A 26,999-nucleotide genomic window follows, 5' to 3' on the forward strand; every position below is an offset into this window, starting at 1 on the left:
ATGATTTCTGCAAGATGGCTGTGTTTGAGGTGCTGATTGGTCAGATGCCTTGATGTCAATATCTGTCAGATAGCTTGATCTCCCATGATTGACTGAGAGAAAACCACATGACTCTACAACTCCAAATGGAGGCAGGGGGAGGGCATTTTGAATGTGTGCGGAAGTGACTAAATATGGTTACTTGCCCCATAAAGGGTTAAAGTACATTATCTTATCATGTCTATATTTGAGAGTGGTTTTAGAGCACTTCCTCAGTCTGTTCTGAGAGACGACGGCTGCTGTGCTGCTATCGGTGAAGTCTCAGGATTTACTAAACTATACAAGAACAGCGAGTATATGTTTTAAAGCTTTTACAACATCCTTAAAAGAAGCTTTTATGAAAAAGTGAAACTTTCATGAGTTCGAATCAAATTATTTATAAATTTTAACTAATGTCAATTGTTTTATAGATGGCTGGATCCAATTCAAGGTAATTCTGCTCAGATTCATAGAAGCAGTAAAATAAGTGCTAGAGGTCTGCACGGGCTTTAAACTGAAGCCCGAACCCGGCCCGTACCCGCGATCATTTAACCCGACCCGACAATTACATTTACATGTTAAGCCCGAACCCGACCCGAGGTCCACTCTATTTCTCACAGCAAATAAAAACCATTTTATATCAAATTCAAACTCGGTAGGCAGCTGACAGAATTCCTTTTCTTTGGCGTGCAGGTGAATCCCAAAATAGGCTATTAGCGAGAAGAAACCGCTCTGGGTGAATTTTTAAACAAATTAAATGAACAACAGCAATAACTTAAATAAAAGTGCTTAAAAAAACATTTCGTTTATATATATATATATCAAATTTGAGAGAGAGAGAGCCTGTGTGTCTGTGGTCTGTGTAGCCTATGCACACATTGCACATCTGCTCACGCAACTTTCTCTCTCGCGCGTGCCGGTCACCACAACACAGCAAGCAGGCAAAGCACACGGCACGCAAACTATATAACTTATAGCCTATTTAGTTTTTCTTAGTTACAAACCCGAACCCGAGGCTGTTCAATAAACATTAACCCGAACCCGACCCGAAACCCGCACATTTTTCGGGACCCGTCGGGCTCGGGTCGGGTAGCAGACCATACTTACATAATTAAATGTCTCTTAAAGTTTATAGAAAAAAGTTGGTAACACTTTATATTACGACCCGCAAACAACTGCGTAAGTAAACCGAAACTACGGTGTACGTTTCTGTAATTATAGTGTACTTCCGTGTAGGTATAAGGGAACAATATGTTAAGTTTTGGGTAATAAAGGGGTAACAAGCAGATATACAACCTGCAAAGAACTTCGTAAGTAAACCGAAATTACGGTGTATGTTTCTGCAATTATAGTGTACCTCCGTGTAGGTATAAGGGAACAATATGTTAAGTTTTGGGTAATAAAGGTGTACAACCAGATATACAAGCAAATTATTTATAATGTAATTATTTTAAAACAGGTACCTATTCTGTTAATATATTCCAGGCAAAAATTGTACGTCTGTTGTATAAACGTTTTTATCACATTTCTGGAAAAATATGTTCTTGTGCAATGTAGTTACAGGGTAATTTTGACATCTGTGGGTTGTAAATTAATATATATATATATATATATATATATATATATATATATATATATGGCTGTATGTAAGCACAGTATGATAAAAAATTTATCTGAAACAATTTTATAAACAGCTGATTTCGAAAAACATTGGCAATGCTATTTATTGGCTTTTCTTACTAAACTACTTAACGTTAAGCCAAAAAAAATAGTTTCTGCTATGATTTTAATTTAGAACGTACCATGTAGTACTTAGTACTTACCTTATCACATTGTATTGCAATGACACTTAAATGTCAGGGCAAATATACTGTGTAATTAAAAGTTTTTTTTAATTTTTTTTATAAGAGTAGCCTACCTTTCTCTGTAATTACTGTGCAAATAGTGTTGTTTCGTATTGTTACATAGTAAGTAGTGTTTGTTACCCGTTTCAACTGTGAATTTACAGGCTAAGTGTAACTCCTGCGGGCTGTAAATTAAAGTGGAGCTTGTTACCCCCTTGTTCTGTGTATTTACAGGGTAAGTGTAACTCCTGCGGGCTGTAAATTAAAGTGGAGCTTGTTATCCCCTTGTTCTGTGTAGTTACAGGGTAAGTGTAACTCCTGCGGGCTGTAAATTAAAGTGGAGCTTGTTATCCCCTTGTTCTGTGTAGTTACAGGGTAAGTGTAACTCCTGCGGGCTGTAAATTAAAGTGGCGCTTGTTACCCCCTTGTTCTGTGTAGTTACAGGGTAAGTGTAACTCCTGTGGGCTGTAAATTAAAGTGGAGCTTGTTACCCCCTTGTTCTGTGTAGTTACAGGGTAAGTGTAACTCCTGCGGGCTGTAAATTAAAGTGGCGCTTGTTACCCCCTTGTTCTGTGTAGTTACAGGGTAAGTGTAACTCCTGCGGGCTGTAAATTAAAGTGGTGCTTGTTACCCCCTTGTTCTGTGTATTTACAGGGTAAGTGTAACTCCTGCGGGCTGTAAATTAAAGTGGAGCTTGTTATCCCCTTGTTCTGTGTAGTTACAGGGTAAGTGTAACTCCTGCGGGCTGTAAATTAAAGTGGAGCTTGTTATCCCCTTGTTCTGTGTAGTTACAGGGTAAGTGTAACTCCTGCGGGCTGTAAATTAAAGTGGCGCTTGTTACCCCCTTGTTCTGTGTATTTACAGGGTAAGTGTAACTCCTGTGGGCTGTAAATTAAAGTGGAGCTTGTTACCCCCTTGTTCTGTGTAGTTACAGGGTAAGTGTAACTCCTGCGGGCTGTAAATTAAAGTGGCGCTTGTTACCCCCTTGTTCTGTGTAGTTACAGGGTAAGTGCAGTAAATATACAATAAAGGATCCGATTTAATTTCTGACTTTTATTTTACAAAAACATTTCAAAACACTTTTTCATCTTAATAAAACATTGTCTTTTCTACAGTATACTCAAACAACAAAGTAACACATTATACCCCCCCCCCCCCTTTTATTTGCTTCTCTTGCTTTTCTTCTTCTTTCTTTTCTTGCTCTTCTTTTTCTTAACTTCCACTGGGGACTCTGAAGTTGAGGAGTTGATGGAGTCCCATTGGTCTTGCTGCACTGCAAAAATATGAATATACAGTATACATGCTCTTAGCAAGCTACACTTTCAATTTTAAGTTGTCGAACAATCCTCCACTCTAAAACATTTTGTGCCACCTGATATTATTGTAGTAACTGTAATTTTGAAGAAAACACATTTTGGTGAAGTTTGAGGCAGATCATGGGGGGGTTGTGATATTTTATAGTGATAATGACTGTAGTGCAGCAGAAAATGTTTTTAAAAAAGGCATAGTTGTTCTGACAGCAACAAAAAAAACAAAAAAGCATTAAACATAAACATGAGGGCTGTGGCACTATAGTAACAGTATATCTCTGTGCCATTGCAGATGGGACAGCAGACTTCATCTTTTCAGTTTCCTTTTTCAAAAAATCACACTCATCTTTGAGCAAGGTGATCTCTGCTTTAAGAGTGATAATCTTATCTTTGAAAGAAAGAAAGAAAGAAAGAAAGAAAGAAAGAAAGAAAGAAAGAAAGAAAGAAAGAAAGAAAGAAAGAAAGGTTTGACGTTTAAATTTTACTCCTGCCCTACTCCAGGGCTTATACTTGTGACCACTTTCCTATTTTTTAAAACATCAAATTGAAGAACTAAACATCACTGGTACTGTACATTATAAATGCACTTATTAAAGGATTAGTTCACCCCAAAATGAAAATTTACAACGGACTTCATTGGTCACCATCGTTAAGTCCAAATCAATGCAGTTTCAAAAGTCTTTTAAGTGTTTAAACGGGCTGTACGCGATCACAGCTGAAGAATAGGTTGTTATCTAGCGAAACGATAGGTCATTTAAAAAAAAGAAATATATAATTTATAGACTTTTTACCTTCAATAGTTCGGATTGAGCTGATCAACAAACGGACAGGGAACTACGTCATCACGTTGAAAGGTCACGCCTGCGCCGGCAATACTATTTGAACTACTATTCATATTCATCAGAATGTTATTCATATACTATTCATATTCATATTCACTGAATACTATTTCTATATATAATCGCAAACAATACTATTTGAATTATCCTCCTACGTACGGTCGCATTGTAAACAGTGGGGCGGTACTTCGGCCGGCGCAGGCGTGACCTTTCAACGTGATGACGTAGTTCCCTGTCCGTTTGTTGATCAGCTCAATCCGAACTATTGAACTATTGCCACAGCCCTCAGGTTTGTGTTTCATGCTTTTTTTGTTTGTTTTTTGTTGCTGTCAGAACAACTATGCCTTTTTTAAAAACATTTTCTACTGCACTACAGTCATTATCACTATAAAATATCACAACCCCCCCATGATCTGACTCAAACTTCACCAAAATGTGTTTTCTTCAAAATTACAGTTACTACAGTAATATCAGGTGGCACAAAATGTTTAGAGTGGAGGATTGTTCGACAACTTAAAATTGAAGGTGTAGCTTGCTAAGAGCATGTATACTGTATATTCATATTTTTGCAGTGCAGCAAGACCAATGGGACTCCATCAACTCCTCAACTTCAGAGTCCCCAGTGGAAGTTAAGAAAAAGAAGAGCAAGAAAAGAAAGAAGAAGAAAAGCAAGGGACGCAAATAAGGGGGGGGGGGGGGGGGGGATAATGTGTTACTTTGTTGTTTGAGTATACTGTAGAAAAGATCATGTTTTATTAAGATGAAAAAGTGTTTTGACATTTTTTTGTAAAATAAAAGTCAGAAATTAAATTGGATCCTTTATTGTATATTTACTGCACTTACCCTGTAACTACACAGAACAAGGGGGTAACAAGCTCCACTTTAATTTACAGCCTGCAGGAGTTACACTTACCCTGTAACTACACAGAACAAGGGGGTAACAAGCGCCACTTTAATTTACAGCCCGCAGGAGTTACACTTACCCTGTAACTACACAGAACAAGGGGGTAACAAGCGCCACTTTAATTTACAGCCCGCAGGAGTTACACTTACCCTGTAACTACACAGAACAAGGGGGTAACAAGCTCCACTTTAATTTACACCCCGCAGGAGTTACACTTACCCTGTAACTACACAGAACAAGGGGGTAACAAGCTCCACTTTAATTTACAGCCCGCAGGAGTTACACTTACCCTGTAACTACACAGTTGAAATGGGTAACAAACACTACTTACTATGTAACAATACGAAACAACACTATTTGCACAGTAATTACAGAGAAAGGTACTCTTATTAAAAAAACAAAACAATTTTTTTTTTAATTACACAGTATATTTGCCCTGACATTTAAGTGTCATTGCAATACAATGTGATAAGGTAAGTAGTAGTACTAAGTACTACATGGTACGTTTTAAATTAAAAACATAGCAAAAACTATTATTTTTTTTGGCTTAACGTTAAGTAGTTTAGTAAGAAAAGCCAATAAATAGCATTGCCAAAAAGTTTAATTTACAACCCACAGATGTCAAAATTACCCTGCACAAGAACATATTTTTCCAGAAATGTGATAAAAACGTTTATACAACAGACGTACAATTTTTGCCTGGAATATATTAACAGAATAGGTACCTGTTAGTTTTAAAATAATTACATTATAAATAATTTGCTTGTATATCTGGTTGTACACCTTTATTACCCAAAACTTAACATATTGTTCCCTTATACCTACACGGAGGTACACTATAATTACAGAAACATACACCGTAATTTCGGTTTACTTACGAAGTTCTTTGCAGGTTGTATATCTGCTTGTTACCCCTTTATTACCCAAAACTTAACATATTGTTCCCTTATACCTACACGGAAGTACACTATAATTACAGAAACGTACACCGTAGTTTCGGTTTACTTACGCAGTTGTTTGCGGGTCGTAATATAAAGTGTTACCAAAAAGTTTATATAGCTACAAAACTGGAAAAAAATCTCAGAATAACTGATGTAAATGAACTGCTGGCTAAATTGTATTTTTAATCTGAAATCAAAAATGTATGAAACAATAGAATGTGATGTTAAATTCAGTCTGTCTGTCTGTGTCGCTGCAGAAACCGTAAAGTGAGAATCGAACACTCTCTGAATAAGGAGGAGGAGGAGTTTGTAGCCATGAGGAGAAAAACTGTTCAACAAAGCCTGCAGAAGCTTCAGATAAACTCTGATTTGGTAAAAAATCGTATATTTCATATATCTGTCAGCGTCTTCTCGAAATGACGTAACAAATGAACATCAAATGTTTGCAAAACAATCTGTGTGCGTTTCAGAGGACAGTGCCAAACATTGCATTACTGGGATCTGGAGGAGGAGCAAGAGCCATGGTGGGTTTGCTGGGATCCCTGGATCAACTCCAGAAAGCAGGTCTTCTGGACTGTGTGCTTTATCTGAGCGGAGTCTCTGGATCCACCTGGTACACACACACACACACACACACACACACACTAACTCTCTCACTCTCATACTCTCTTATTTTCACACACTCTCATACTCTTACTTTCTCTTTCTCTCTCTCTCACACACACATGCACGCACGCACACACACACACACACACACACACACACACACACACACACTCATATTCTCTTACTTTTACACACTCTCATACTCTTACTTTCTCTTTCTCTCTCTCTCTCTCTCTCTCTCACACACACACACACACACACACACACTCTCTAACTCTCTCACTCTCATACTCTCTTATTTTCACACATTCTCATACTCTTACTTTCTCTTTCTCTCTCTCTCTCTCTCTCTCTCTCTCTCTCTCTCTCACACACACACAGGTGGTGGGTGGGGCGCGGCTCAATTGCAGGCGACCCGGTAGCAGGTGTCTGCGTTTGTTTGTTGTCCGTAGCATATATTGTTTACGTTTTTATGTTTAAACTACAACGTTATTTATTTATTTATTTATTTATTTATTACTTCAGTTTGTGTACGGGTGTTCTGCCGTGCTTATCGGGCCCAACAATGGAGATATTCTTCTTCCTACTTTTGACAATCGTGCTGAACATCACTCGGGGTTTGTTTGTGAAGCCCGACAGGATCCAATACACAAGGGACTTTCTCCTGGGATTTAAATCAAGCAATTATGTGGTGAAGATGCAACTCGGCTATTGAGTCGCGGGGAGTTTGATTGTTTTGACTTTGTAGTCAGTGACAATGCTCCCACACAAAGTTTTAGGCGTCCGGTTACACCTGGTAAACAAATCAGGAAAAGAGGGAAACGGGGCGGAGTGCGGCAACGACTAAGAAAACTAATGGTAGCTGCTAAAGAAACGTCTTCCCCTACCAACGATACTGCTGGCTAATGTCCAGTCCTTAAGGAATAAGACTGATGAACTGCAAACGTGTGTGGCCTCTTTGCGCGAGTTCAGGGACGCTTGTGTGATGGCTTTCACTGAGACGTGGCTGTCTGACACTGACCTGGATTCTACCGTGATGGTTATGGGGTTCCTATCCGTTTGGACCGTGACCTGGAGACGACGGGGAAGGGGCACGGCGGAGGTGTTTGCCTGTACATCCAAAGTGGTGCAACGGCGCCACTGTGCGCAAACGGATTTGTTTACCGGACATCGAGCTGTTGTCGGTGTCTGTTAGACCATTTTATCTGCCTAGGGAATTTCCCCAAATATTTTTGACAGTAGTGTACATCCACCCAAGAGCAGATATAAAATCCGCTTCTGATGTAGCTCAAAAACTACAATCTATCTCTCCTGATGCCCCGTGCTTCTTCCTTGGTGATTTTAATCATGTTAACTGTAAAAAGTCGCTGAGCAGTTTCACCCAGTATGTCACCTGTCCCACTCGGGGGAACAGACTATTGGATCTCTGCTATGGCTCTATCAAGGGAGCCTATAAGTCTGTTGCAGGTCCTCCTATAGGTTTTTCTGACCATAATGTGGTGCATCTTTTGCCCACATACAGACCTGTGCTATATAGAGACAAAGTGCAGGCACGTGTGGTACAGGTGTGGAATGAGGAGAGCACTTTGGCCCTGCAGGGCTGTTTTGACTGTACCGATTGGTCTGTTTTTCAAGACTCTTCCAACAACATTGATGAACTTCTTATCCTAATAACAAGCCCTGGATATCTAAAGAACTGAAACATCTGTTAAGGGAAAAGAGGTCTATTTTTAATAGTGGTGATAAAAGTGCATATGCTGCAATTAGGAAGGTTGTGCGAGCTGAAATAGTAAAGGCTAAACTCCAGTATAAAAGGAAAATTGAGTCTAAATTCAGTGAGTCTGATCTCAGATCTGTGTGGAATGGAATGAAGCTCATGACAGGTCTACACAAAGGCACTAGCACTGTGTCATTAAATGGTTTTGATTATGATGAGCAGCTAGCAAATGAATTAAATAGTTTTTATATGAGATTTTCTAACAGTGATTTTAGTGAACAAATCAGTCACATGTGTGATAATTTGGTCAGTGATTGTATTCTTGATTTTGATATTGATGAAGTTAAGGTCAAATCATTATTTAAACAAACTAATGTTAGGAAAAGTCCTGGCCCTGACAACATCAGTGGTCGAGTCCTTAAGTCTTGTGCTGGTCAGTTAAGTGAGATCTTTAAAGTCATTTTTACTCAATCACTTCAGACGCAAACAGTGCCAAAGATTTGGAAACATTCTACAATCATTCCTGTAGCTAAGTGTAAGAACCCTAAGGTCTTAAATGACTTTCGACCTGTAGCTCTCACCTCATTGGTGATGAAGACTTTTGAGAAGTTGATTAAGCAGGAGTTACTGAAGCAGGTAGAGGAGCAGTTAGATCCTCTCCAGTTTGCTTACAGGCCTAGTAGAGGTGTTGAGGATGCAATACTTACATTGTTAAATTTCCTTTATCAACATCTGGAATCCTCAAAAACTCATGCGAGGCTCCTTTTTATTGATTTCTCTTCAGCATTTAATACTATTCAGCCCTTCTTGTTGGCTGAGAAACTTCAGTCTCTTTTTAACTTGAACTCTAATTTAATTGGCTGGATTCTGGATTTTCTGTCGAACAGGTCGCAGTGTGTTAGAGTAAATGGTGTTTCATCCTCAAAAGCCCTTACCTCCACAGGCTCTCCGCAGGGATGTGTTCTTTCACCTTTGCTTTTTATTCTATATACGAATGACTGTAGGAGCAAGTATGAGAATAGGCACTGTGTGAAATTTGCAGATGATACTGTTATAGTGAGCCTTTTGAATAATGATGAGGATGGGCATGGCCCTGTAGTTGATGATTTTATTGAGTGGTGTGACAACTTCTATCTGTCTATTAACGTTTCCAAGACAAAGGACATGATTATTGATTTTCGTAGATTACAGCACAATATTTCAGAAACTGTTATTCAGAATATGAATGTTGAGACAGTAGATGAATATAAATATTTAGGAACCATCATTGACAGCAAATTATCTTTTGAGAGCAACACAGTTGCTGCCTGTAAAAAGGCCCAACAGAGACTTTTCTTCTTGAGGAAGATGAAATCATTTAGCGTGTGTAGGACTCTGATGACTTTGTTTTACCAGTGTTTTATTCAATCAGTCTTGACATTTTGCATTGTGGTGTGATACAGTGGCCTTTCAATGATCAACAAGCATAAGCTAGCTAGGCTGGTAAATGTTGCCTCTAAGGTGGTTGGGGTACAGCTACCACAGCTGCAACATATATATGATAAACGGGTCCGGGGTAAGGCTAACCACATTTTAAATTGTTCTGATCACCCACTTTTTGGGGAGTTTGATTTGCTCCCCTCAGGTCGCCGTTTTAGGCTACCCATGTTAAGAACCAGACGTGCCAGGGCTTCTTTTATTCCTGTGGCTATTAGGACTCTGAATTCCCTTAGGTGATATCTTATGAATTTTTTTTATATAGTATATTTTTTTGTCATTGTTCACTATGACACACTGATTGTGTATTGTATTGGTTTCTGTCATTGGTTCTGGAGAAGGAATGTCTCCATTGTTGATGTTGATGTGTATCCTGTGTTGTGTTTATAATGTTGTTGGCATCTGGTGGTGCTCTTTATCCTGTTTTTGTTTTTTAGATATCCTGCTGCACACTAAATTTCCTTTCTAAGGATAAATAAAGTGAAACTTGAAACTTGAACTTGAACACACACACACTCATATTCTCTTACTTTCACACACTCTCATACTCTTACTTTATCTTTCTCTCTCTCTCTCTCTCTCTCTCACACACACACACACACACACACACACACTCACTCATACTCTCTTATTTCACACACTCTCATACTCTCGTACTTTCTCTCTCTCTCTCTCTCTCTCACACACACACACACACACACACACACACACACACACACACACACACTCTCATATTCTCTTACTTTCACACACTCTCATACTCTTACTTTCTCTTTCTCTCACACACACACACACACACTCTCATACTCTCTTACTTTCTCACACTCTTACTTTCTTTCTCACACACACACACACACACACACACACACACACACACACACACACACACACACACACACTCTCTCATATTCTCTTACTCTCACACACTCTCATACTCTTACTTTCTCTTTCTCTCATACTCATACTCTTACTTTCTCTTTCTCTCTCTCTCTCTCTCTCACACACACACACACACACACACACACACACACACACACACACACACACACACACACACACACACACACATTGGGAAAACATTTGGGAAATGTTTGCAAAGTGTCTTTGTCTTGGTGTCTTATATTTGGGGCATGAGGTCAGAAAGTGCAGCTCTGTCTCTGCCTGTCCCCTGTCACACTGGGAGCAAAGTCTCTCTCTCTCACACACACACACACACACACACACACACACACACACACACAGCTCTGTCTCTACCTGTCTCCTGTCACACTGGGAGCGGAGTCTCTCCTCTTGTGGGAGCCAGCTCTGTCTGTGGCGACCCTTCTCTATGGCCAGGCTGTGTTCACTCAGTCTGTATGTTGTCAACATTTTTCTTAGTTTAGGACATTTTATTGTACTCAGGTAATTTGCCAGTGTGAATTCTCTTTTTAGGGTCAGATAACATTGTAATTTACTTTGTGTTTTGGTCGTTTCTTTCCAGTATTCAATATAGTTTTCTTTCTGCTTGTTGATAATTTGGTTCCTCTGAAGGTGCATGGCCTCCTTATATCAGGAGCCAGACTGGTCCACCAAACTAAAGACTGTGAAAGACAAGATCGTCCGGAGACTCAAGGGTCCTAAAGTCAGCTGGGGAGATGCTTATGCCAAACTGAAGAAATATTACAATGAGAAAGAGAAAGACAAATTCAGCTTGACTGACTTCTGGGCAGCGATGGTCGTCACAACATATGTGAAAGAGGTCTGTGACAATTAATTACACAGCTCTTCGTGACTTTATGCCCTTTATGATCTTATTAAAATCTGAGATTTATAAACTTTTTTATCCTGGAAATAAACAATGTTTCAACTCACAGCCCCAACTATGACTAAAGATACTATTGATAGTGTGAACAATATCATGCATGTTCACTTTTAACCAATAACCTATTGAAAGTCGAGAGTTAAAAATTCCAAACTTTATAGATAATACTTAAGTCAAACAATCATATATCTTTTTCTCTATCTGGGAATGAAATGGTGATCAAATTTACTTGATTTTTGATTAGGAAAATTATGGGATGATTATAGTCTCAAAAAGATTAACACGTGTAAGCACACTTATTAATGAACTTGATACATGTTGCAGAAATGTTTTATCCATGCCTTTCAACTTGCGTGTGCAAAATTCAAAATTGAATGAATGTGAAGCAATTTGTACAAATAGAGACATTTTTGTGAATACAAATGTTTTCCTTTGTATTAGTGTATCATAGTTTGCGCATGCAACACAGAAGATGTGCATGTGTGGATCAGGTGACACGCGTGCATTCATTCTTTTCTGAGTCGATCTCATTTGATTCATTTGGATTTTGAGACTTTCTTTTCGCGGTTTTTAAGCATTTCACAACCCACACACAAACAACTACAAATGAATAGGTCTGGTGCTAATTATTAATGTGTGCACAACTACCCATCTATTTGACAAATTCACAAATGTGCGTCACTACATTTAAACTAATACAATACAACTTGTGTGTGCAAAATCCAAAATCACATGAATGTGCAGCATTTTGTACAAATAGAGACATAGTTGTTAATACAAAACCTCGATCTTGTATTAATGTAGGCCAGAATTTGTGCATGCAACAAGTAAGATGTGCATTTGTGGATCAGGTGACACGCGTGCATTCATTGACTCGTTTCTGAGTCGATCCTATTTGATTCATTTGGATTTTGAGACTTTCATTTCGCAGGTTTCGCTTGCACGATCCACACACAGCTGTCTGAGAAAACCTGCTACCACTAGATGGCAGTATTCTGCTAAAACAGACAACGGCAGCATAATAAAGCGTTCTTCCCCATTTAAGACGCTTAATGAGAGTGATATTGAAGCACCACATTTAGTACACAATATAGGCCTACCTTATTAATAAAGCATACTTTATAGAGGCAAACAGATAACATCAGATTATGAACAACACCCATAGAAAACCACTATAAAACGCTTAACGTGCAATCGCGCGTTGCATGTTCAATAAGGTGTATAGGCTACTGAGTTTAAATATCACCGTCTTACTGCATTGACGTTAAGCTTTTTCTTTATAATATGCTCTATGGGAGGAAAACTATAGAGCCTACAGACAAGCGCCTATGAACGCGACGCGCGGCGTTTCATGTTAATGGCATTTTCCTTCCTGTTAAAAAAAAATGTTTCGCAGTTGCGTTCATATTATGCTTATTTTTATCTGACTACACATAATATACATAGTATACAAGCTTTGGAATTTGAAAATGTCTGTTTTTAAATGTTAAAGACGATTTTCACAGTACATTTGTTTTCCCTTGACCCTTAAGCCATTGTTATAGGCTAGTCTTACTATAGCACGATTAGTTTTAACTATATGCAACCATTGTATATCGACATGAAATATTAATTGAAAATCAACTGGCCCTACGTGTGTAGCTGCATATTTGTATATGAGAATGCTTTGACGCGCTAACCACGGCTCGTGATGCACAAGGGAACGTCGGCCAATTCCACTGCGTTAAAACGTATAATTTGTTTTCATTCAAATTACTTTTAATATTTAAAAACAGACATTTTCAAATTCCAAAGCTTGTAGAAGGTTCCTGTAAGACGGATTTACAAGTAAAATTTGGACAAGTCTTCCCTTCATTTTTAAATTGCTAAATTGAAAACTTATTTTTATTCCCTGGCATTTTAATGATCTCCTGATGCTGTTTCTGCCTGTTCTGTTTGGTTGTTTCTATGCTTTATTCTTGTTTTTACTTTGTTCAGCACTTTGGATAGCCCTGCTATGTTTAAATGTGCTTTATAAATAAAATTTACTTAATTACTTTCTTACTTTACTTCATGTGCTGTATGTAGCCTGTATTCTGCAGAAAAATACTGTAATTCACTAAAAGGGTTTTTTCATTTTCAAAATGGCTGTAGTATGTTCCTAGTGACTAGACTGGCTTACTACAGGTGAAATTGTCCAAATACCGCCCTTGCCTATTTACAGTAAACAATATTTTTTTTAACAAAAATTACTGTAATTAACCAAACAGGTTTTTGGTGACTTAGCCTACTAAAGGTGAATAATGCAACATTTCACCTGACTATCAATACAACCTTTGGAACATGAATAGAAAAACAATTTACAGTAGGCTAATTTAAAAAATCGTACTGTTCAATCGGGATATTAGCTGGACATACAGTAGGCTAAGTCAGTCTGCCCACTAGGCATTTACCACAACCTTGGAAGTATTAATTTGAATGAATGACTGGACGTTTATATTTTTTGACTGTGAGTGGAATTTGCAGATGGTCCCTTTAGAAAATGCGGCGAATATCAAACCTAAAACTTACTTCACTGCGCTCTCGGACGGTTTCTCTCCCATACACATGCAAAGTTAAACGCAACTGCAGAATTTCATGTTAAGCTTCTTTTTACAGGCTCAGGAAGGAAAATGCCATTAACATGAAACGCCGCGCGTCGCGTTCATAGGCGCTTGTCTGTAGGCTCTATAGTTTTCCTCCCATAGAGCATATTATAAAGAAAAAGCTTAACGTCAGTGCAGTAAGACGGTGATATTTAAACTCAGTAGCCAATACACCTTATTGAACATTCAACGCGCGATTGCACGTTAAGCGTTTTATAATGTTTTTCCATGGGTGTTGTTCATAATCTGATGTTATCTGTTTGCCTCTATAAAGTATGCTTTATTAATAAGGTAGGACTATATTGTGTACTAAATGTGGTGCTTCAATATCACTCTCATTAAGCGTCTTAAATGGGGAAGAACGCTTTATTATGCTGCCGTTGTCTGTTTTAGCAGAATACTGCCATCTAGTGGTAGCAGGTTTTCTCAGACAGCTGTGTGTGGATCGTGCAAGCGAAACCTGCGAAATGAAAGTCTCAAAATCCAAATGAATCAAATAGGATCGACTCATAAACGAGTCAATGAATGCACGCGTGTCACCTGATCCACAAATGCACATCTTACTTGTTGCATGCACAAATTCTGGCCTACATTAATACAAGATCGAGGTTTTGTATTAACAACTATGTCTCTATTTGTACAAAATGCTGCACATTCATGTGATTTTGGATTTTGCACACACAAGTTGTATTGTATTAGTTTAAATGTAGTGACGCACATTTGTGAATTTGTCAAATAGATGGGTAGTTGTGCACACATTAATAATTAGCACCAGACCTATTCATTTGTAGTTGTTTGTGTGTGGGTTGTGAAATGCTTAAAAACCGCGAAAAGAAAGTCTCAAAATCCAAATGAATCAAATGAGATCGACTCAGAAAAGAATGAATGCACGCGCGTCACCTGATCCACACATGCACATCTTCTGTGTTGCATGCGCAAACTATGATACACTAATACAAAGGAAAACATTTGTATTCACAAAAATGTCTCTATTTGTACAAATTGCTTCACATTCATTCAATTTTGAATTTTGCACACGCAAGTTGAAAGGCATGGATAAAACATTTCTGCAACATGTATCAAGTTCATTAATAAGTGTGCTTACACGTGTTAATCTTTTTGAGACTATAATCATCCCATAGAAAATTCTCTATATAAAATCTAACTGAATAAAAGTAAAATAGAGTAAAAATAAAATAATTTTTGGGTTCCTCAGATTGCCACAATGGTACTTTATAAAGAGAACATGTTAGGTTTTATGAGTAGGTTTTATCACTTGAAGTTGTTGATAACTGAAGAAATTGAAGTTGTCTTACAATAAAATGATGCTACAAAAAATGTTTTCTTCAGATAAATGAACACACACTCTCAGGTCAGTGGAACCAGAAGAGTAAAGACCCGTTTCCTATCTACACAGTGATCGACAAGCAATGCAAACAGACCAGAAAAGGAGGTCTGTGTTTGTGTGAAAGAGACAGAAATTTAAATGACTTATGTTGTCAGTGTTTGTGTCAGCTGTTATATGGATGTGTTTCTGTCTGCAGACCCCTGGTTTGAGATCACTCCATATGAAGCTGGTTATTCCCTCACTGGAGCGTTTGTGGAAACATCCAACTTTGGCAGCAAGTTTGAAAATGGCCGTAAAATCGAGAACCAGCCTGAGATGGACATGCTGTACCTGCAAGGTAACAAACTCTGTTTTAACCCTCTGGAGTCTGAGCTGTTTTCTGGGCCCTGGAGGTGTTCTGACATGCTCTGACATTTGTGCTTTTTTCAGTTATTTATAAACATGTTAATGGCAAAGGTGTAAATTCACTCTATATAGCACAAACAGGGCTACCAAAATATCTGATCAACATGCATGTATATGTTTGAATTTTTAAGAGAATAATGTTTATGCGTGGTTATTGGAAAAAATAAAAACGAAAGTTGCTGAAATAAGGCCACAAAACACATACTAAATATGTGGCAATAAGACTTTTGACTAATGGATGTCATCGCCTATAGTTTTTTCTTCTAAATTATGTGAAAATAGTCTTGCTTTATCGTTCACATAAAACCATACATTGATTTAAATTGATGTAAAACAGGTTTTGCTTGGAAAGCCAATATGCGAGGGGGGCGTGAACGAGGAGTGGTTTACACCTGAGAATACAATGTCCCACCCACTCTGCATAATGATGAGCCATTCACTCAGGTGTGAAACTGACTGAGCCACAATGCAAGGACAAAACATATATTTAGAAGAAGACTTATATTGACCATTTAAGATTTTGCTTACATCTATCTTGTAAATATGTTTTGCTATTTTATTAAAAAGGTTACAACAACAATAATTACAAAAAAATTATTTCAAGTGTACTCTTTCTTTGTGAAAAAAAAAAAAGATTATAGGCCTAAATTTTATCTATGTATTCATTACTTTGAATATAGCCAACATTGGAACAGCTAACATCTTAGTTGATGACTTTATTTTTGACAAAAATAGTAGGCTATTTTATATAGAAATAGCTAAACAAAAGCTTATTTGACGTGGCAGTATATTCTACAGTAAAAACTGTACCCAAATCTACTAAACAAAATGTTGTCTTTCATATTTCGCCTGACTGTAACGTTGTTTTCATGAAATATTAGTGCATATTGTTAATTTGCCGTTTAATACGTTGCTTATACAAATAGCCTACATTTTATTTCAACATATTTCAGTCGATTTTTACTCATCTCAGTAGCAATACAGTTTGCTAAAACATCATTCATTCACACACGCGATTTAAATTTAACTTCTGGCAAAGATGAAGTTGACGATATAGGCTTGACTCGCGATCTTCGCAGTAGGCTAGTGAACGCACCGGAGAAATGCACATTTATTAGGCTACATAGTTTTTTTGTTTTGGATGGTTTTGTTTAGAACCAGCTTTCTGTAAATATATTTAAATTTTTTCATGATGATCTCCAGTTCAGGGGTGCGTTTCCCGAAAGCATCGTTGGCCAACTATGGTCGCAAGTTCATCGCAATGTCCATTGAACTCTATTGGTAACGACGGAACTTGCGACAATAGTTGGCCAACGATGCTTTCGGGAAACGCACCCCAGACCTTATGTTGTGTTGCTAGCCTATATTTACTTTAAATCCAGGAAATTTGTTAATGAAAAAATTATTAAAATTAAGATACAGTTGATACAAAACGAAATTCGTTTTAAAGAAAGGATTTGTGCTTTCTGTTTTGAGGTCTCTGTGAATGTTTGAAAGTCTTTTCCCAGCAAACACAGAACGTTGGCACAACGTAGCCAACCTTCTAACAACGTTTTAACAACATGGCCAAAAGGTTGCTATAACTACGTTGTGTGGTGAAGGTTGTTACAGCGTTGTCACAATGTTGGTATTAAACCACCGTTCAGGGCCATTGCTTAAGGTTGTACCAACGCTGTCTTGACAACCACTGGACTACATAATGTACTCGTCACTGCCCTGAAGCGCGAAAATCAGCCTTTTAAATTCCAACCACCTGTTGTTGGGCTCATTGTGTTCTCATTCATCATCGAGCAAGGATACGTGAGTATTGCGTTTAGCCTACCTCAGCTATCAAACACAACCTACAACTTTAATTATAATGTGATTAATGTAGCATCGCTCGCACTGTTTAGTTTTTCGTTTGATTTTTCCGCTATTTAGTCTCATTCGTTTCTTTGCTCCTCTGAATTTGTGGATGTTTCCCCGGTGACACCTGCTTTCGGCTACTGTCCGCCATACAGACCCGGTTTTGTTCTTTAAATGTTCTGATCTGCCTTTTCTTTTTATGTTTTATTTATTATACTTAAAATAAATTTGTATATTCCTTTATTTCTTTTTTTTCTTTTTTTTCACAAATGTATGACTTTTGGAAGTGCAATTTGATTATATGCAGTTTTAATAAAGTTGAATTAACGAAACCTTCTGTCATTTTTACTCTTCAAAGTGTAGGCTACACTTGCAGGTGTTGATAGCCCCATTAAATAATAATATAGATAAACAATAAACGATAAAAAGTATAATTATCTAACAAAATACACCATATAAAAATATTGTCAGAATGTCGTCTCTCAGTTGCTGAATGTCGCGCAGCAACGTTGCTACAGCCCTGTCACGTCTTACAATTCTACGTTGTTACAATGTTGCGAGCACGTAGACAGCGACGTTGCCATAGCAGAAATACAACGTGCCAGAGACGTTGCCACAACGTAAATGTGTTTGCTGGGTTAGTGCTTAGAGCGCTCGCGTCCATAATGGAGAACTGTCATGTAATATTGTTTTTTTCCTCATAAATGCAAACACGAAAAATAAAAGACAAAAGACTTTTAAGTAAAACCTACTCCGGAAGTGTGTCCTCGACGGAATTCGCTCTTCAATATGCTGCCGTTCGTCGTCTGTTACAATCTTCCTCTGAGGAAACAACCCGGTATCGTGCATTCTTCCTCGCTGTCCAGAATCATCTGAATGGCGTCTTTATTACCGGAGAAGCGTGCCATACTCAAAACGCGATGAACTATCAGTAAGTCTGATAGAAACTGTGTTTTTATGGCATTGATCGGGGGGCGTATGCGATGCATATAGATCACCTAACTATTTACATGTGAATCGCGCCGGGGGCGGGGCGGCCGCAGCTGATTATAGAGATAATGAGGCAGAAGGAAAAACGGTACCTCTCCTTGCTTTCAAACGGATTACATGAGTTGAAAACATTTGTTTTTTATATAAATTACTTCATTTAAAAGAGGAGATTTCAAGCTTCATAAAGACATATCTCACGTGCCTGTGTGAGAAGTATTCGCTGAGTTATGATTAATTTTCGGACGCGTTTCAGAATGGACTACACCGACAGAGAGAAGGCAGAACTCGCTTCGTGTTTATTTTTCTTTATTTGGCGAAAAGCACAACACTTTGTTTTTATTGTGAGTGTACACAAAAATAATACACACTTAACAGGATAGATTGATGTATAGCACAAGCATATAAGAAAAAAAATAATATTTTTATTTTATTATTTTTTTGCACTCATACGGAAAAAAACGAGCCGGCGCGATAGCCGACCTCAGGGGGTTAAAGGAGAGTTAATTCCTATTATATTCTTATTCTCAATATTAGATTCTACAGATTCTCTAGTACACTGTACGTTGAACTGAATTAGAGAATAGTATAAAATAGATCAATGGTCTCTGTGATGTATTGATCTGGAGATCAGGGGCCTCATTTATAAACGTTGCGTACGCACAAAAGAAGGCGTACGCCGCTCTCTACGCAATAATTGGTATTTATAAAAAGCAAACTTGACGGGAAAATGTGTGGTCCTTCACACAAGCTCTGACCCAGGCGTACGCACAAAAACGGGTGAAATGAGAAATGGCGACACTGTCGGCAGAGGGAAGAAACACATGAAAGTGTGTGAAACTGTAGACCGTTGTGTAAAAGAAATTGCAATATGCCTCTCATAAATAACATGAAGACTTCACAAAGCAAGTTTTACAATTAACAGCCTACACGCACACCCGTTTGATCGATCTGCAGTGTAAAACAAACAAAATCAAACGAAGATTAAAACAGAAATGTAAATTAACAACCAGCCCAAGTCAGCTCACAGTCTACGGACCAGTCTGGCATCCAACAACCAGCCCAAGCCCGCTCACAGTCTACGGACCAGTCTGGCATCCAACAACCAGCCCAAGCCAGCTCACAGTCTATGGACCAGTCTGGCATCCAACAACCAGCCCAAGCCAGCTCACAATCTGTGGACCAATCTGGCATCCAACAACCAGCCCAAGCCAGCTCACAATCTGTGGACCAGTCTGGCATCCAACAACCAGCCCAAGTCAGTTCACAGTCTGCGGACTAGTCTGGCATCCAACAACCAGCCCAAGCCAGTTCACAGTCTGTGGACCAGTCTGGCATCCAACAACCAGCCCAAGCCAGCTCACAATCTGTGGACCAATCTGGCATCCAACAACCAGCCCAAGCCAGCTCACAATCTGTGGACCAGTCTGGCATCCAACAACCAGCCCAAGTCAGTTCACAGTCTACGGACCAGTCTGGCATCCAACAACCAGCCCAAGCCAGCTCACAATCTGTGGACCAATCTGGCATCCAACAACCAGCCCAAGCCAGCTCACAATCTGTGGATCAGTCTGGCATCCAACAACCAGCCCAAGCCAGTTCACAGTCTGTGGACCAGTCTGGCATCCAACAACCAGCCCAAGCCAGCTCACAATCTGTGGACCAATCTGGCATCCAACAACCAGCCCAAGCCAGCTCACAATCTGTGGACCAGTCTGGCATCCAACAACCAGCCCAAGTCAGTTCACAGTCTACGGACCAGTCTGGCATCCAACAACCAGCCCAAGCCAGCTCACAATCTGTGGACCAATCTGGCATCCAACAACCAGCCCAAGCCAGCTCACAATCTGTGGACCAGTCTGGCATCCAACAACCAGCTCAAGTCAGTTCACAGTCTGCGGACTAGTCTGGCATCCAACAACCAGCCCAAGCCAGCTCACAGTCTATGGACCAGTCTGGCATCCAACAACCAGCCCAAGCCAGCTCACAATCTGTGGACCAATCTGGCATCCAACAACCAGCCCAAGCCAGCTCACAATCTCTGGACCAGTCTGGCATCCAACAACCAGCCCAAGTCAGTTCACAGTCTATGGACCAGTCTGGCATCCAACAACCAGCCCAAGCCAGCTCACAATCTGTGGACCAGTCTGGCATCCAACAACCAGCCCAAGTCAGTTCACAGTCTACGGACCAGTCTGGCATCCAACAACCAGCCCAAGCCAGCTCACAGTCTATGGACCAGTCTGGCATCCAACAACCAGCCCAAGCCAGCTCACAATCTGTGGACCAATCTGGCATCCAACAACCAGCCCAAGCCAGCTCACAATCTGTGGACCAGTCTGGCATCCAACAACCAGCCCAAGTCAGTTCACAGTCTGTGGACCAGTCTGGCATCCAACAACCAGCCCAAGCCAGCTCACAATCTGTGGACCAATCTGGCATCCAACAACCAGCCCAAGCCAGCTCACAATCTGTGGACCAGTCTGGCATCCAACAACCAGCCCAAGCCAGCTCACAGTCTATGGACCAGTCTGGCATCCAACAACCAGCCCAAGCCAGCTCACAATCTGTGGACCAATCTGGCATCCAACAACCAGCCCAAGTCAGTTCACAGTCTACGGACCAGTCTGGCATCCAACAACCAGCCCAAGCCAGCTCACAGTCTATGGACCAGTCTGGCATCCAACAACCAGCCCAAGCCAGCTCACAGTCTGTGGACCAGTCTGGCATCCAACAACCAGCCCAAGCCAGCTCACAATCTGTGGACCAATCTGGCATCCAACTACCAGCCCAAGCCAGTTCACAGTCTGTGGACCAGTCCAGTGGTCGGTTGTCAGCACAAGCCCGTTACCAAACAACCAGCCCAAGCCAGCTCACAATCTGTGGACCAGTCTGGTATTCAACAACCAGCCCAAGTCATCTCACAATCTGTTGAGCTGTCAGGTAGCCTGCTGTCAGCCCAAGTCAGTTCAAAGTCTGTGGACCAGTCTGGCATCCAACAACCAGCCTAAGTCAGCTCACAATCTGTTGAACTGTCAGGTAGCATGCTGCCAGCCCAAGCCAGCTCACAGTCTGTGGACCAGTCTGGCATCCAAACAACCAGCCCAAGCCAGTTCACAATCTGTGGACCAGCCCAGTGGTCTGCTGTCAGCACAAGCCTGTTACCAATCGGTGTCCTGGCTAAGCAGTCTGCAATTAGCATAAGCCCGTTATCAGTCTGTGGACCAGCCCACTGGCCTGCAGTCAGCACAATTCCGTTAATAGTCTGTGTCCTAGCTCAATAGTCTGCAGGCAGTACAAGACCGTTACCACTCTGTGTTCCAGCCCGTTACCACTCTGTGTTCCAGCCCGTTACCACTCTGTGTTCCAGCCCAGCAGCCTACAGTCAGCACAAGCCCTCTACCAGTCTGTGTCCCAGCCCAGCAGTCTGCAGTCAGCACAAGCCCGTTACCAGTCTGTGTCCCGGCCCATCAGTCCGCAGTCAACACAAGCCCGTTACCAGTCTGTGGACCAGTTCAGTAGCCTGTAGTCAGCACAAGTCCGTTACCAGTCTGTGGACCAGCCCAGCAGTCTGCAGTCAGCACAATCCAGTTACCAGTTTGTATTTCGGCCCAGCAGTCTGCAGTCAGCACAAGTCCGTTGCCAGTCTGTGGACCAGATCAGTGTCCTGCAGTCAGACTGAAAAACAGACAAAAAAAAAAAATAAAAATATATATATATATATATATATATATATATATTGCCTTTACAAAAAAAAAAAAAAAAAAAATTGTATGTATACGTGTATATATATATATATATGTATATGTGTGTTTGTATATATATATATATACAATGATCTTGCATTAAGGCTGATCTTGCATTAAGTTTCTTGGTTTTCCTCTCTGTGTTTGCCATGATTCCGCAAGCGATGAATATTAACTTGTGGGCGTTTCCCGGACCATTTATGGGCAACTATGGGCGTGACATGAAGCCGCAAAAGCTGCGCTACATTTAGAATTGATTGTGATTTATTAAGGGAAAACTGCGTATGATGTGCGTGCGCACGGTTTTATAAATCCAGATATTTCTGTGCGTATGCACGTCCTGTGTTTCATCCGTACGCCACTTCTGACGCAAATCATACGCAAAGTTTTATAAATGAGGCCCCAGGTCTGTATTTTCTTATTTTCAAGTCAAAACTTAAATATAAACTAAAACATTACAATTAGAGATGTCCGAAATTCAGTTAAAAAAGCAATTATTCCTCCTGAAAATTAAGGGCTCAAATTGCATAATTTATGCATCAGTCTGCTTCTCATTATGAGACAAACATGAATGAAATAAATGTCCAGTTCAAAGAATATGAGAATCCTCCTCAGTTCAAATCCTTTTCTTGAGCGGTGCAATAAAAATAGTGGGGTCAAAATAAGCCATGGCAAAATGCGGTGAGGATACGTCCCACCCGTCTCCACTGACATTAGATTATATTAGCCTACTTTTAAAAATCAGAGGCTGTTTTTCCCCCAATTATTTTAAACACGTAAATGTGTTTTCTGCAGGTCTGTGTGGCAGTGCTGTTGCTGACGGAGATGAGAATAAGAAATTCATGTGGGAAACACTAAAAGGTGCAATTGCATTTGTTCTGAAGATTCAGTTCTGCCTAAAGTTGACAGTCATTACATTATCATGTGAACTCTGAAATGATTCATTTGATTTTTGTTTTCCAGATTTCTTTACAATAAAATATTTCTTATTGCTTTTATTTACTGATAAATTGATCTGTCTTTTATGTTTAAGTAAGTCCAGTGTTGATGCATTTCTGTTGTAAAAAAAGTTATTAATTTAGTTCATTTATCTATACTCAGCTCTGATGAAAACACTGATGTCACCATTCAGCTCAGATCACTGGTTGGGAAAAGATCTTGCAGACGAATGTGATCAGGTGTTCATGAATCTTGTGGACCTTAATATTGCTGTGTTGAATGGCAAAGATCCTTCTGCTCTTGATGAATCCATCAGAACAAAGCTGAACGGTAAGATTTTCTTAAAGTGTGCTAGACTTCATTTAGAGGTGTAAGGCTAGAAGCTTACGCTGGTATTTTGAACCAACAATCAGAACAAAAAGCAGTTGAAGGATGACGTGCATAATTCAGTTATTTATCTGACTCCAATATCATTAATCTGACTCCATTTAAGATGTTGTTATTCTTTAACCTCTTATTCTTTAAAGGTAAAAGTCTTTCTTAGAACTGATTGGAAAATGTAAGATTTAACCTGAACGTTTAGATAATGAAAGTTAAAAATCCCTTTAGCTTTTAAAATTAGGCATGAACCCTAGTTCGAGTTGCAGGCCTCAGCCTCAGTGTACCACGGAGGAAGCGAGTTGTCAGAGGGTCCCTTCCTAGGGATGCGTGAAAAGCCACAATGGCCGCCATGTATACTTTCAGGGTAGAGGGATATAGCCCTGCTGAAAAGCGATCTTGCAGAAACTCAAGTACTGAACCAACTGGGCAGTTAACTGGATCCCACTGTCACCCATTGCATCAAGAAGTGAAGACCCTCCACTTCAAGGCGTATAGTTTTCTATACACTCTGGAGTGAAGTATGGTCTCTACAACCTCAGTTGAGAGACCAGCATCTATGAGTTGAGCCCCCTGAGAGGCCAAAGCCACAGGTTCCATTTTTCTGGACCGGGGCGAAGGATTGTGCCCCCCGCCTGAGACAGAAGGTCCCTCCTGATCAGAATCTCCAGGGGAGAGCCGTCGAGGAGAGACACTAGGTCCGAGAACCAAATTTTCTATCATCACAGAGCTGTTAGACTTATGAGGAGACATGGAAACATCAAAGAAAATGCAGGAATGATCAGACAATGCTAAATCCTTTACAGTCACAGAAATATAAATCCCCCTTGTGATCACCAGGTCAAGTGTGTGACCAAGGGAATGTGTTTTTTCCTGTACATGTTGAGTTAGGTTAAATGTGTTAAGCAGTGAGAGTAGTTCACTGACATAGTTGTTATCTGGATTGTCAACATGCAAATTGAAATCCCCAGATATTAAAACACAGTCAAACTCTAAACAAATAAAAGAAAATAGTTCACCTAGTTCATTAAGAAAAACTCTAGGGGAATGCTTTGGTGGTCTGTAGATGATCAGTAATAGAATTTGAGGAGAACCCTTAAAGGGATAGTTCGGCCAAAAATTATATTAAACCCATGATTTACTCACCCTCAAACCGTTCGAGATGCATATGTCAATCATTTTTCAGACAAACACATTTTCAGTTATTTTAGAAAATGTCTTAGATATTTCAGTGGTTATAATGTCAAGTTATGGGGTCCACCTCCTTCAAGTCCCAAAAATGTGCATGCATCCTTCACAAAAGTAATCCATCCGGCTCCAGGGGGATAAACAAAGGCCTTCTGAGGGTAATCCGTGTGGTTTTGTCATAAAAATATACATATTTAAAACTTTATAAATGAAAATAACTAGCTTCTGGCAACGATCGATGCGCGTTCACGGGAGATGGATGCCGGCATAGGACGTAGCGTAGGAAGCGTCGTGACGTAGGCCAAAAACAAAAAAAACTGGGCCAAAAACTCAATATCCTCTTCTCTGATATCAAAATCCTCCGACATTTTCTTTTAAATACACATTTTTTAAATCGCGGAAATCCTGAGTGGAGTTTTGTTTTGCTCTGCTCTCTGGCTGTGCTGTCGTGTTCGTTCTACATCACGACGCTTCCTACCAACCCCTAGCTATGAGGGCCGAAGCCTGGGAGGCTGTCCCCGAAATGTCGAAATGGGTGTTGAACATAATAAAATGAGGTTACTTGCTCCAGTTTGCTCGCAGACCTCCGCGCCCCCCGTCTGTGCCTATCTGGGACCTCTCTAAAGTCCTAGAGGCCATGAAGCCCCATTCGAGACGCTTCGGTCTGTGGACCTGAAGTCGCTCTTGCTCAAAACTGCTTTTCTGCTGGCGCTTACCTCAGTCAAGCGAGTGGGTGATTTACAAGCGCTATCTATGAACACCTCCTGCCTGGAATTTGGGCCAAACGACTCCAAGGTCATCCTTAAACCAAGGCACGGTTATGTTCCTAAAGTGCTCTCCACTCCATTCAGAGCACAGGTCATTTCCCTGACGGCTCTCTCCTCGCCAGATGATGAGAGTTATGCGTATTTACTCGAAAGGGCTCTCAGGATTTATCTGGAGCGTTCTGCCTCGTTTAGGCAGTCAGAGCAGCTCCTTGTATGCCTTGGTGGCTGCACTAAAGGTTTAGCCGTCACCAGGGGTTAAATTGGGATTTATTATGCGGGGGGGCTCTCCCTAGGGGGGTCCGGGGGTATGCCCCCCCGGAATTTTTTTTTGAAAAATAAACTATTAAATGGCATTTTCTGGAGAGTTTTGTGCAAAGAAATGGAGAAATTGAGTCTTACATGATATGTGAAAAACTGCAAGGTTAAGAGCATATTTGCATTGTTGTAGTATCAACAGGTATTAGGACATTTAGCATTTACATTACTGTTAATCAGCAGTGGTGGAATGTAACGAAGTACAAATACTTCGTTTCTGTAGGCTTTACTTAAGTAGAATCAATAGTGCATACGTTTGACTTTTACTTCGTTACATTTTGCAGCAATTATTATACTTTCTACTCCACTACATTTCTACAACGTTTCGTTACATTTTCTGATCAGTTTTCCCCCTGCCAAAACAGGGATTGAAAAAAATGTCCTGTTTTCGGTGCTGATGCGGTGGTGACGCGTTCATGTAAGGGTGGCGCTGCCAATAAAGCACCTAAAAGCTGTCACAAAGAACCATCAAAAGTAATGATTATGAATATGTAAAATATAGCAAGGAGACATTTTAATTGTTTATTAATAAACAAGTGTTTTCTGTGTCAGTGCCCTGCATAGATGAAGTTGACGATGCAATCTTCGCAGTAGTAAACTCGCCAGAGAGAAATGCACATTTCATACGGATTAGGCTACACAAGCAGCGGTCTGTTTTCTTTCGTTTTGAAAAGAAGACCTTCCAAGCTTTCTATAGATATATTTATCAGGTCTGTCAGGCAAGTAGGCTCCCTTATACGCTGAGTTTTGGTTCATTTATGAGACGAGAGTCCAGTTCACTCGCCGGCGCGTCCGTGTCGTGATTAGCCTATCTATTGTCTATATACTATATTTACTTCTTATTTTTGAAATGAAACATTGATTAAAATTAAGATACAATTAATACAAAACGAAATTAATTTTAAAGAAAGGCTTTGTGCTTTCTGTTTGAGGTCTCAGTGAAAGTTTTAAACAGTCTTTTAGTGCCACATTCAGAGCGGTCCCGTCCGTAACATGTTTTT

General features: G+C 40.0%; 1 protein-coding gene and 1 long non-coding RNA gene across 2 annotated transcripts in view; one reads left to right on the top strand and one right to left on the bottom strand.

Annotated features, from left to right (window-relative positions):
* The first annotated feature begins 268 nt into the window (after positions 1–268).
* Positions 269–26,999, top strand: part of LOC311083520 (cytosolic phospholipase A2 gamma-like) — a 58,056-nt gene continuing 31,325 nt past the window's right edge. The window contains exons 1-9 of the mRNA XM_084115106.1: positions 269–292; positions 450–469; positions 6,114–6,228; positions 6,327–6,469; positions 11,186–11,393; positions 15,431–15,533; positions 15,625–15,765; positions 23,207–23,272; positions 23,513–23,680. Coding sequence (XP_083971232.1) covers positions 450–469; positions 6,114–6,228; positions 6,327–6,469; positions 11,186–11,393; positions 15,431–15,533; positions 15,625–15,765; positions 23,207–23,272; positions 23,513–23,680 — 964 coding nt within the window. The 5' untranslated portion in view covers positions 269–292. The remainder of the gene's footprint in view (positions 293–449; positions 470–6,113; positions 6,229–6,326; positions 6,470–11,185; positions 11,394–15,430; positions 15,534–15,624; positions 15,766–23,206; positions 23,273–23,512; positions 23,681–26,999) is intronic.
* Positions 3,034–4,681, bottom strand: LOC311082372. The gene is made up of 3 exons (XR_014606123.1): positions 3,964–4,681; positions 3,417–3,560; positions 3,034–3,135 (listed from the first exon to the last, which is right to left on the bottom strand). It is a non-coding gene; the product is annotated as an uncharacterized lncRNA (long non-coding RNA).

Source organism: Abramis brama (genome assembly GCF_963993115.1).
Source record: "Abramis brama genome assembly, chromosome: 5".
Taxonomy (NCBI): Eukaryota; Metazoa; Chordata; class Actinopteri; order Cypriniformes; family Leuciscidae; genus Abramis; species Abramis brama.